Below are 13,563 nucleotides of genomic sequence, written 5' to 3' on the forward strand. Positions count from 1 at the left end.
TGATGGTTACACGTGATTTATGATTTTTATCTATGGTGGTTATGTTTTGAGCTAACCTGATGTGATATGTTTATACATGAGGATTTGGTCAAATATGCTGGTTTGACTCGTCGTGACAGGAAGTGAACAAAATTGCAAATGTATCTTATTGACGGGCCACCACTAAGGTATGATTTGAAGTTATTTCAATTTATTTTGAATCTTATGGAAATTATGTGCTTGGAATGGGAATGCATGAACATGCTTGGTTGAGTGGCCGAAATCAACTACAAGAATTAGCAGTAGCAACAAAGAAATTGAAACATGCAGCAGTATGTTGGTAAAGCCTTCAGGAGCAGGTCCATTGTGGGACACTGGTGCTCAATAGTGTCCATTGATTTCCATGAGCATGCTATGACCGGTATGATGGTTTTGAGGCAGGGATATTCCTTGGTTTTTGTATCTTTTGATGCGAGGAAGCCTTTTAAAGGGATGGATTGCTTGGGATGGGGGTGCTAGTTGAACTTGGAAGGTGAGAGACTACACAGAAGGGTTGACCAGATTTCTCGAGGGACTGTGTAGTAGAGAAGGGAAGACCATGTATGGATTTGTTTTGGTCATGAGAACTTCCAGATGGAATCAAATGCGCATTGGGAGTGCGCCCTGCAAAAATGAGCCAGTAACTATTTACTAAGAGGAAAATTGGTGCAGGATTATAGTGTTGGACATTAGATGCATATTTGACTTGCAGTGGATTCTGGACTTCTTGGGAAGGAGGTGAATCCTAGTATTACTTTTAGGGTGGAGGTGTGAGCCTCTAGATTCCCCTGTTGATTGATACGGGCCCCATATCCTTTTATTTGTTGGTTGAGAAAATGTATATGTGTTTATATTATTGTAAATAATTTATCGAGTTAGTTTATAAAGCTCCATTGTAAAATTTTCTGTTTTCCCACCCCTGTTTTCAGTTTCACCTTATTTCTCCCATGTAGTTAAATGCCCATTCCCATAGCCATACATTTAACAAACTGAAAAAATAAATATTGTTGAAAACACAAATTCTGGAAATTTTTCAGAGTGCTGGAAATTGCAAAAATAAAAATCAGCAATTAAAAACAGCCATTAAAACACATTTAAACTCAGTGATTTTTGGTCAACTTGACCCTGGAAAAACCCCCTACAACTCTTGGGGAAAACCAGTTTGAGAGCTCTTCTTTATTTCTGGAAATGCCTTTTTACAGTGAGAAATTTTCAGCAAAAATCAGCAAACAAATTTACAACTTATCTCGATTTCTGAGCCTCACAGCCCACCAGAAATTTCCAAACAGCAACACAATGTTGTACGGCCACTGTACAGACGGTACGGGCGGATGTACGGACGGCTGTACGGACTGTACAGACAGGCTGTACGGACCTCGATTTTTGTGCAGAAAATCAGCTGCCTCGATTTCTGTGCAAAAACAAATCTGCCTTTTGCTGTTTGCTCAAGAAAAATCTGCCTTTTACTGCTTGCACATTCAGCTGTAAGGATTTGCTTAAATGCTGCCTTGGTATGTGTGCCAAGCTGCTGCCTCCTTCTCCTCCTTGTCCAGAAATCTCCCTTGCTCTCTTGCTCTCTCTCTCTCAATCTGCTCATGAAAGAATAGATGATCTTTTCCTCCTTTTCCTCCCTTAACCCAACCCTAAATGACTTTTGGGTGATCCCTAAATCCAATGGCTGAAATAGATTTAGATCAATGGATGAGATTAAATGCTCATTTAAATCTCACTTTCTATTTTTTAATTCACCCCACTTTAATAAAGACCCACTTAGTCATTTATTTCCAAAGTCACTTTTCCTTTCTAATTTTTCATTGACTTTATAAAAGTCACTTTAAAATTAGACTTAGTAACTTTATCACTTAAAGTCACTTTCAAATTAGATTTAACTTTATAAAAAATTATAAAGTTACTTTAGGAGAAAAATTAAATTCTTTTGGACACTTTTCCCTAGGCCAAAGATCAAAGCCTTAGGGAACCACCTGTCCTCCGGTACCAAATTTCAACACTCCCTCTTACCGAGGAAGGTGTTCCTCACCACACCCATCTTGTCTCTGAAGTAGACATGCTTGCCCCGTGGTAAGGCTTTGGTAGGAATATCTGCAACCTGCTCATCAGTGGAAATATACTCAAGCTTCACAGCTCCCTTCTGAACATAGTCTCTGATGAAATGATATCTAATCCCGATATGCTTTGACCTGTCATGAAATACTGGATTCTCCGTGAGTTTAATGCAACTCTGATTATCACAGTAAATCACTGAAGGTCTCAACAGCTGACCAAATAAGCCAAACAACATCTTGCGAAGCCAGATGGCCTCACAACTAGCTAGACTGGCTGCCATATACTCTGCTTTTGCTGAACTCAGTGCTACTGACTGCTGCTTCCGGCTGAACCATGACACTACTGCTGAACCCAACCCAAAACAACACCCTGAAGTGCTCTTCCTATCAGAAGCACAACCTGCCCAATCAGAATCAGTGTATCCTGCCAATCTCACTCCATCTCCCTGCCTGTAGTCCAGACCATAATCCACTGTCCCCTGCAAGTACTGCAAAATGTGTTTTGCAGCCACCCAGTGAACCTTCCTAGGCTCACACATAAACTGACTCATCGTGTTGACTGCAAAACAGATATCTGGTCTAGTGTTGACCAAATACATCAAGGAACCAATCAGCTGCTTGTACAATGTGGGATCCACCAACTCGGAATCTGAAGCATGAAGCTTCTTCCAGTTGGTGATCATCGGTGTCGACATGGGTCTACAATCCTCCATGTGGAATCTGCTAAGGATGTCCACAATATACTTCCCTTGCCCCAGGAAGAAATGCCCCTCCTCCTGCCACACCTCCAAACCCAAAAAGTAATGCATCAAGCCGATGTCCTTCATCTCAAACTCCGCCGCAAGATCTCTCTTGCAGTGCTCTATGAGTCTCTCTACACCTGTAATGATCAAGTCATCCACATACAACACCAGAATGAGAGGCTCCTCACCAATCACAATAAAGTAAAGGTTTGGATCTACCTCACTCTTTGTGAAACCCATCCCCTGCAAATATGCATCTCTCCTGGAGTACCAAGCTTTGGGAGCTTGCTTTAGGCCATAAAGGGCCTTCTTCAATCTGCACACATGGGAATCCTTCCCATGCACCTCAAAGCCCTGTGGCTGCTCAATGTACACCTCCTCCTGTATGAAGCCATTGAGAAATGCGGTCTTCACATCCATCTGGTGGATCTTCCAACCCATCTCTGCTGCTATCGATATAATGGAGTGGATCGAAGTATATCGAGCCACGGGAGCGAAGGTCTCCTCATAATCAACTCCCTCTACCTGGGAGAACCCTCTAGCCACAAACCTCGCTTTGAATTTCTCAATGCTGCCATCTGCAGCATGCTTTACCTTGTAAAGCCATCTGGAAGTAACCACGGATTTTCCCTCAGGCCTCGGCACCACCTCCCAAACATCATTCTTCATGATAGAAGAATATTCCTCCCGCATGGCCTCTCTCCAGACCTGCTGGCTAGCTGCCTCCTCATAGCTAGAAGGCTCAGAGTCAAGGATGCTGGTAACCATCGCCATATAACTACAAAACCTCTCAGGTGGTCTACTCTCTCTGACCGGCCTCTTCGGCTCAGCAACAAATGTGGCATCTCTCAAGGTGTCCTGAAGCCACTTGGGCTTCCTCTTCCCTGAGCATGCTTCTCCCATAAGAGAATGAAACTCCTCCTCCTCATCACCATCAGTAGCCTAAACTCCTGACTATCTATCTGTTGTCCTCCTGCCTGCACCTGAACCTGTAGAAGCTGAGGTACCGTGTGAACTGTCCATCAGTGGACTTCCTAGTGAACTGCTCTGTGAACTGCTCTGCATGCTGCCCGGAGCACCACCCCTCTAGCTCGGAGAGCCACTGCTCACTGATGGACCTGACATCCTCATAGATGTACCTCCAGATCCTCCTGATCCCTGCCCACTGGATCCCTGCGACTGACTCAACTTCTGCTGAGGGTCTGGCTGATCCAGATACTCTAACTCCCGTGACCTCCTAAAGGCCCTGTCCTCCTCGAACTTCACATCCCGTCTGACAACAACTCTCCTCTGTGCAGGAATGTAAATCCGAAAGGCCTTTGAGGTCTCACTGTAGCCCACAAAGATACCCTTCTCTGCAGTGGGCTCTAGTTTGGTCCTCTTCTCCTTGGGTATATAGGAGTATGTAATGCATCCAATGATATGAAGATGACCGAGATCAGGCTTCTTCCCAGAGAAAGCCTCCTCCGGAGTCATGTGCCCCAAGGCACGATGTGGACTCCTGTTCTGCAAGTAAACAGCTGTGTTGCAGGCCTCTGCCCACAAGAACAATGGCAACCCTTGATCATGTAACATGGCTTTAGCAGCCCCTATGATGGATATGTTCTTCCTCTCTGCAACTCCGTTCTGCTGGGGGTTGTAAGGAACAGTGAACTCCCTCCTAATGCCTGCCTCCACACAATAGTCAACAAACTCTCCAAGGGTGTACTCTCCTCCATTGTCCGACCTCAAGGACTTGATCTTTCGACCTGTCTGAGTCTCCACAAGAGCTCTGAACTCCTGAAACCGCTTGAAGACCTCACTCTTGGTCTTCAAAAAATAAATCCAGGTCCTCCTGGAGTGATCATCAATGAATAACACATAGTACTCATATCCACTCAAGGAAACATGAGACATCCGACCGCTCACATCGGAATGAATCAAATCAAGTATCCCCGTCGCTCTGCTGTCACTGCTGGGAAAAGGGGATTTGGCAAACTTGCCCATCGTACAACCTCTGCAAGTATCAAAGTGATCAGTACTGAAATCTGGCACACCTGTAGTGATCTCCAACAATGTCCTCAAGGCTCCATGATACATGTGTCCCATCCTGCGGTGCCAAATCTCACACAGCTCAGAACTGCTAGCTCTGCTGTCGGTACTACTGCTCAATGCCAAAAGGGGTTGGAATGCAAACTTGTACACCTTTGCATGGCGTACACCTATCACTCTAGCTGAATCAGCTGGAGTGCCCCTGGGATACATCAACACCTGTCCTCCCCTGAACAGTACCTCATATCCTCTGTCCTCCAAAGCTGAGACGGATATGAGGTTCTTCCTCATCCCTGGCACATAAAGAACATCTGACACTTTCAAGGGAGGTCTGGACTCCCTCTGAAATGTCAGTGTACCCACCCCGACTGCTCTAACAACTCTGTCATCACCGAGTACTACCTCAATATCAGTGCCACTCTCTGAAAGCTCTGAGAAGTACTACCGGACTCCTGTCATGTGGCGTGAAGCCCCACTGTCCACATACCAGATACCTGTAGATGCTCCGCTAATCGAGGGAAAAGCATGCTCCCTCTGAACCTATGTGGTAGGTGATCCTGCACTAGAGGACTCACATGTAATGAACGCAAATTCCCGGTCAAAACGACCTGCAAAGTCCTCAATCTCAGCTGAAGCTGCCACATCCTGGTTCTTCCCCTTCTTCTTCTTCTTCTCTGGACACACAACTGCATAGTGTCCCATCTTCTGACAATTCCAACACTTCACTTTGGAATAGTCCTTCTGTGAGTTACCCTGTTTACCTTTACCTTTGCCTTTGCCTCCACCACCGCTTGTGGAAGCCTGCTTCTTCCCTTTGCCTTTCTTGCCTCCTGCCACCAGTGCTACATCCTCATCCTGCTCAACTGGCTTGGCTGCCCCAAGCTGTCATTTCCTGATCTCTGTCTGAATACAATCATCCCAAAACCTCTCCCACGTGGGAAGGGTCTCACGTGCACAAACCCCATCAGCAAAGTTCAACCATGAACGGGGGAGGCCATTCACTGCAATACGCACCAACTCAGTGGATGGAATGGCCTCTCCAATCGCTGCCAACTCATCTCTCACATTGGTAATCTTTGTGAGATATCCAGTTGCACTATCATTCCCCATCTTAATGTTCTTCAGCTTCTCCTTCAGGACCATCTTCCGGTTCTCATTGGTACTCTGGTAGAGATTGGACAATGCTGTCCACATCTCATGGGCATTGCTCTTTCCTCTCACATGAGGAATGCAATGGTCTTTGATTCCGTCTAGAATCAACCTCTTACCCTTGTTGTTCTTTTTATTATAAGCTGTCAACTGAGTTGCATCAGTAGGCACAACAACAGGGTGTTGTGCTGTATGCACCATGATATCCCAGACTTCTGCCTCCTCAAAGATACTCTGCATTCTCTCCTTCCAAACGCTGTAATTTGTATGCCCATCCAACCTATCCTCCACCCTCAATCCCAATGACATCTTGCTGTCCTAAAACTGAAAAATAGCACTGCTGTGGTAAAGATAAAACTGTTGTTTATGAAAAATCAGCTTGCTGGAATTTTCTGAGTGAAAAAATCAGCAGCTGTATTTTTTCCTTTTGCTGTCCCAAACTGCCCTTCAGCACTCAAGCTTTGATACCATGTAAAATTTTCTGTTTTCCCACCCCGGTTTTCAGTTTCACCTTATTTCTCCCATGTAGTTAAATGTCCATTCCCATAGCCATACATTTAACAGACTGAAAAAATAAATATTGCTGAAAACACAAATTTTGGAAATTTTTCAGAGTGCTGGAAATTGCAGAAATAAAAATCAACAATTAAAAACAGCCATTAAAACACATTTAAACTCAGTGATTTTTGGTCAACTTGACCCTGGAAAAACCCCCTACAACTCTTGGGGAAAACCAGTTTGAGAGCTCTTCTTTATTTCTGGAAATGCCTTTTTATAGTGAGAAATTTGCAGCAAAAATCAGCAAACAAATTTACAACTTATCTCGATTTCTGAGCCTCACAGCCCACCAGAAATTTCCAAACAGCAACACAATATTGTACGGCCACTGTACGGGTACGGGTGGATGTACGGACGGTACGGACGGCTGTGCAGACTGTACGGACGGTATGGACAGGCTGTACGGACCTCGATTTTTGTGCAGAAAATTAGCTGCCTCGATTTCTGTGCAAAAACAAATCTGCCTTTTGCTGTTTGCTCAAGAAAAATCTGCCTTTTACTACTTGCACATTCAGCTGTAAGGATTTGCTTAAATGCTACCTTGGTATGTGTGCCAAGCTGCTGCCTCCTTCTCCTCCTTGTCCAGAAATCTCCCTTGCTCTCTTGCTCTCTCTCTCTCAATCTGCTCATGAAAGAATAGATGATCTTTTCCTCCTTTTCCTCCCTTAACCCAACCCTAAATGACTTTAGGGTGATCCCTAAATCCAATGGCTGAAATAGATTTAGATCAATGGCTGAGATTAAATGGTCATTTAAATCTCAATTTCTATTTTTTAATTCACCCCACTTTAATAAAGACCCACTTAGTCATTTATTTCCAAAGTCACTTTTCCTTTCTAATTTTTCATTGACTTTATAAAAGTCACTTTAAAATTAGACTTAGTAACTTTATCACTTAAAGTCACTTTCAAATTAGATTTAACTTTATAAAAAATTATAAAGTTACTTTAGGAGAAAAATTAAATTCTTTTGGACACTTTTCCCTAGGCCAAAGATCAAAGCCTTAGGGAACCACCTGTCCTCCGGTACCAAATTTCAACATCCATAGATAGTATGGTTATTTCCTGGTTGAAGCAAATGTGTATGTGTATATGTGGTTATTGTAAATACCATAATGAGCTATGTTATAAAGCTCTAGTAAACAATATGATTGTCATGTTTCAGTAGTGGTCATTGTAAATACTGCAACGAGCTGTGTTATAAAGCTCCATAGACAATATGGTTATTTGTTGGTTGAGAAAATGTGTGTGTATATGTGGTCATTGCAAATATCGTAATGAGTTGTGTTATAAAGCTCCACTATGTGGTATGTTGTCATGATGTTTTTCTTTTGAGCAGGTCTTTCATTCTAAATACTGCAACGAGTTGTGTTATAAATCTCCATGGGAAGTATGTTTTTCTTACAACAATATTGTTGGTATAGGTGCCATTGAACACCAAGGATGGTGTTCCCCAAGGGGGAGGGTTCTGTAACAACCCTGGTGAAAATCCCGTGTATAAATATATAAATACCATGGATGATGGGACATGTATTCCAAGTTGAATGGTGGGGTAAACATCCTAGTGGGTGTTTATTCAATTTATTATGGCTAAGGAAATTAGCAAAGGAAAAAGGAATTAATTGGAATTTTATTTAAGAAAATAATTGAAATTAGGAGAAAGGAAGGTGAAAGGTCATAGGTTTCATGTGAGGAGGAAAATGAAGGGAAATAATGGAAAATGAAAAAATAGAGGCCTCATTGATCAAGCACTCAAATGAGTTCAGAGGAGGAGCTCTGGCTAGGGTTCCGATGGATGAGGGTTTTAGAGGAGGACAAAATCTGAACAGACTATCCTGTAGGAAACTGTGATGCAAAGAAGAAACGCAGGGAGCGCGGTCCAAACTGCGAAAGTCCAAATCAGGGATTTCCAGACCATAGCAAAGAGGGAACGAAGGGAGGAGTAAGCGCTGAGGGGCCAAATGGAAAAAATGAGGGGAGGGGAGAGATCCCCTCCTATAAGTGCATGGCAATGGGAGAGGCAAGCAAGGAGCGAATGCAGAATGGAATGAAGCCAAATAACGGAGAGAACCCAGCAAGCGGAGCAAACTGGCAGATGGGTCTGAGGGGTAAACGTCTCCCCAGGGCATCGAAGAAACCCAGGTTCGTAATACCAAGTAACAAACTTGAAGAGTATAGGAGTTATATGAAAGACTATGCATTAATATGTAAATTTGTAGGGTTCTCGCCGTCAAAGAAGGACTTATCTAAATGGATACAATAGAGATGGAAACCTAAGGGGCATGTGGAACTAAAACTAGGAGCGAAAGGGTTTTTTTACCGTAATATTCTCTAACATAGAAGACAAGGAAAGGATTTTCGAGGGAGGACCCTATTTCATGAATAATGCAGGTCTATTTATCCAGCAATGGGAAGACTGCTACAACCCAGACAAAGAGAAAATGTTAGCAGCCCCGGTCTGGATAAGACTCTTCGGGCTTCCAATGGAGTTTGGGACCCGGAGATTTTAGAAGGAATAGGGAATACAATAGGGTCATTTGTGAAAGTCGCAGAATCTACAAAAAGAGGAAGATACACATCATATGCCAGAATATGCGCGTATATGAATATAACTGAACCCCTCCCAGACTTCATTGAGTTGGAATATCATGATGAGATATGGCAACAACCAGTGGACTACGAGCACATACCGTTGCGGTGTAGACGATGTCATGAATAAGGTCATCTTTTTAGACAATGCCCATTAAACAGAACAGAGGATGCAAAGGATAAGAGAGAAGAAGAGAGAATAACAACAGAGGAACCTGGACGGGGGGAAGAGGGTTTTAAAGAAGTTCAGCATAAAAAGAAATCAGGGTTTAATAAACCCCAACAACAAATGCCAAAGGAAAATAGTTCCCTGGAAACGCAAAACAAATTCAAAGCCCTCCAGGAAGAAGAGACCGAGATGGGGGAAAAAGAAGACAGTGAGGAAGAGACAATGGAAAACACAAAAGAATCACGAAAACAAGTATCAGGACAAAAATAAATAGAACACGAGGAGGCAGAGGAAAAAGGAGAACAGGCAAATGAACAAATAAAAATGGAGATAGATCCATAAAAATATAACGGAGGAGAAGAGGAGCGCATAATGAGGAAACTGTTGTAGGAATGGAGGCTGTTAGATGAAAGATTCATTCCGGAGGAGCAAAAGCAAATATATAAAGAAGCCTTCCAAAAATATAAGAAAAAAGTAGGGGAAACAGCAGCAAATAAATTAGAACAGACAAAAATACAAGGAAATCAGAACATGGGAATGAGCAGCTCTAAAAAAGGAGGAAGAAAGAGGGGCAGGCGCTTGATGAGCGAGAAAATTCAGGAGGTAGGAGAGATGCTAGTGAACTCTGGAAGAGTCATACCTCTATCAGAGGTATTCCAACTACCACCAAAATTATTAAAATGATTATTACGAGTTGGAACATCAGAGGCCTTAACAGTAGAGGTAAACAAAGATACCTGAAAGATATATTAAAAAGAGATAAACCAAGTATAATGATAGTCCAAGAAACAAAGATTAGTACGGAAAAAATGAAAGAAATAATGAGCAGGGGAAATACTGGGTATGAGATAATGGGGCAGGATGTGACAGGCAGTGCAGGAGGATTGGCAATCATATGGAACCCAGAGGAAATACAATTCGAAAATTGGATAAGCCTCCCACGAATTCTCTCAGGAAATTTTAAGGTAATAGGATCATCGGAGTGGGTAGTCTTATTAGGAGTGTATGGACCACATTCCCCAACAGAACGAAAAGGATTCCTTCAAAATCTAAAAGCAATGAGAAGAATTATTCCAGAAAAGCCATGGATTATATGTGGTGATTTTAATATGATTACGACCTTAGAAGAAAAGAGTGGAGGATTGAAAAGGATAGATTCAGATATGGAAGTGTTCAGAGATATGATATCAGAACAAAGAATGGTGGACATTCAAACAATAAATGGTACCCATACATGGAATAATCGTAGAGGAGGGACAAATCAAATAGCCTCAAGATTGGATAGATTCCTTATCTCTGAACAAATCATGATGAAAGATGTGTTCATAAAAGCCATGATCCTACCAGTAGTAGGCTCAGACCACTGGCCAATAAAGTAGGAGATCGACCTCAAGTAGAGCCCCAAAAGAAGACCGTTTAGGTTTGAAGCCTTTTGGCTTAGAGACCAGAATTTTCTACCTAAAATAGAAGAATGGTGGACTAAGAGCAGGCAAAGTGGAAGAAGTAAGATAGAAACATTCCAACTTAAATTGAAAGAACTTAGAGGGAATATAAAAAAATGGAATAAAGAGGAATTCAGGGACATCTTCAAAGAGCAACAATGCTTAGAATAGAAAATGAGTGAGTTACAACAGGAGGATATACTGGAGGGCAGAACTGAAGAGAGAAGCAGAGAATAAGGCATAGTAATAGGCCAATTAGAAGAGCGAAGAAAACAGGAAGAAACACAAATTTCTTTCACAAGGCCATGATCCAACACAGACAGGGGAATAGGATCTTCCCAATTAAAAGCATGGAAGGCCAATGCATAACTCAGCATGAGGAAGTGGAACAGGAGTTGGTAAGTCACTTCAAAGGTATACTCATCGTACCCCAAAGAAACAGAATAGAGGCCATAGGCAGGAATAGTAAGGAAATTCCTAAGCTTGTAACCAGAGACAAAAATTTAGCCTTGATGAGGGCAACAACCCTAGAGGAAGTGGAGGAAACAGTGAAGGGCTTGAAAAGAAATAAAGCCCCAGGTCCAGATGGATATACAACGAAATTTTACCAAGCTTGTTGGTAATTCATAGGAGAAGAAATCTTAGAGGTGGTGGAGGAAGCGCGTCGACATCAAAGGGTATGGCGTAGACTAAACTCTACTTTATTAACCCTCATTCCTAAAACGACTCATTCAGAATCAGCAGAGGGCTTCCGGCCGATTTCCCTTTGTAACGTTATCTACAAGATTATAGCCACCTTAATGGTCAAAAGACTTAAACCAATCTTGCCTAGCATAATATCCCCAGAACAGATAGGGTTCGTGGAAGGGAGGCAAATCTTAGATGGGCTGGTAGTATCTCAAGAAGTTAGACATACCTTAAAACAAAAAAAGGAACCAGGCATGATGATCAAACTGGATTTGTCAAAAGCATACGACCAACTAAACTGGAAATATCTAGAAACAATTCTTCAGGCCTATGGGTTCTACAACTGATGGGTGAAATGGATATTCAGCATGATATCCATGCCGAAATTTTCCATCCTCCTAAACGGTACACCAACTGCAACCTTTAACGCTTCAAGAGGTATACGCCAAGGAGACCGTCTATCTCCATTCTTGTTTATAATAGCAGCTGAAGGGTTGGGCAGGTACATCAAGAAAGAGCTAAGAGAAAGGAAAATTAAAGGGTTGTGCCTATGGGGAAACAACATCCCAGTTACTCACCAACAGTTCGTAGATGATATCATGATATTCTGCAAGGTATCACTGAGAGAAGTCAAAAAGGTAAAGGAGATCCTAGAGGTATTCATGGAAGCCTCAGGTACTGAAATAAATAAGGATAAATCGAGCACCTTTATCTTCAACTCACCTGAAATGGTTAAAACCCACCTGACAAGAACTTTGGGGTTCAGAAAGGGAGAGCTACCCACCAAGTACCTAGGAACCATGCTCGATATAAGCTCACTAAGGATAGCTAACTGGCAACCCATTTTAGAGAAACTTAAGAGCAGATTAGAAAACTGGTCCTTTAGGACTCTGAATATAGTAGCTAGATTGGTGCTTCTTAAATCGACATTGCAGTCAATCCCAATCTATCCCCTATCGGTTATGGCAGTTCCGAAAGTAGTCTGTGCCAAAATGATTGAAATCTATAGGAAATTCCTATGGGGAGGACCAAAACATCAGAAGAAATGGGCCCTAAGTTCATGTAACAGTTTAACAAAAACAAAGGAGGAAGGGGGGTTAGGGCTAAGAGATCCATTGATCTTAAATCAAGTCCTAGTGGCGAAACTTTGGTGGTGGTGGATGAATGGAGGCAAAGATTTATGGAAGGAAATATGGACACTAAAATATAACATGCCCACAACAGCTGAAGAAATTATGAGAAAGGAAGCGATGCCAAAAGGATCTATGATATGGGAACTGGCGAGCCAGAACAGAGACATCATAAATCGACATGCTTTTTGGGAAATAAGAAATGGAAGGACAGAAAAATTCTGGGAGGAAGCCTGGCAACAGAGGGGAAGAATGGTGGAAATTCAGGAGCTACAAAACATTTACAGGGAATCCAAGGCCAAAGGCTTAATCCATGTCAAAGACTACTGGAAGGAAGGAGGAGAAAATGAGATGTGGAGGGAATGGATAGGACCTGAAGAATGGGATAATAACATCGATGAGGAGCTAAAAGACAAAATAATAAAGGAGATGGACTCAATAAGGATTAAAAATAGAGATGGACCAGATATCCTCAGATGGGGCGGAACCACAAAAGGCACCTTCACAGTCAAAGAAGCATATATTATAAAGGCCAATAAAGCACAGGAGGATCGAACACAAGAGTGGAATCAATTATGGAAGAATAGGTGGTGGCCAAAGGTCACCATATTTGCCTGGTTAGTGGGTAGAAGACACATACTTACATGGGATCAAATCCAGAAAAGAGGGTTCCTAGGACCACTAAGATGTAGCTTGTGTAGACAAAATGTCGAAGATCAGGAACATATATTAAACCGTTGTTCGGTAGTCCAGCATCAATGGGAAGAGACTAGAAGCCTCTTTGGAAAGTCGAACCGAAACCCCATGGACATAGTAAAAATTCTATTCCAATGGGGGAAGGGACAATTTCAAAGCCCGGTGGTCAGAAGAGTATGGAACTTGGTAATGAGTTTCAACATATGGAACACCTGGAAAGAGAGAAATAGAAGGATTTTTCAAGGTAAGACCACTACCCTTGAGGACTTATGGAAAAGAACTAAAAACC

General features: G+C 42.4%; 1 protein-coding gene across 1 annotated transcript; it reads left to right on the forward strand.

Annotated features, from left to right (window-relative positions):
- The first annotated feature begins 10,170 nt into the window (after positions 1 to 10,170).
- Positions 10,171 to 10,698, forward strand: LOC149263582 (uncharacterized). The gene has a single exon (XM_089389284.1). The coding sequence runs from the start codon at positions 10,171 to 10,173 to the stop codon at positions 10,696 to 10,698; it is 528 nt and encodes a 175-aa protein (XP_089245410.1).
- The last annotated feature ends 2,865 nt before the right edge of the window (positions 10,699 to 13,563 follow it).

Source organism: Pinus tabuliformis, chromosome 6, assembly GCF_031772625.1.
Source record: "Pinus tabuliformis cultivar Carrire ecotype Pingquan chromosome 6, CPIR1, whole genome shotgun sequence".
Lineage (NCBI taxonomy): Eukaryota > Viridiplantae > Streptophyta > Pinopsida > Pinales > Pinaceae > Pinus > Pinus tabuliformis.

Bases quoted from the DNA above. Each gene is read 5' to 3' on its own strand.
- LOC149263582 (XM_089389284.1), top strand. From the start codon at position 10,171: ATGGGGCAGGATGTGACAGGCAGTGCAGGAGGATTGGCAATCATATGG.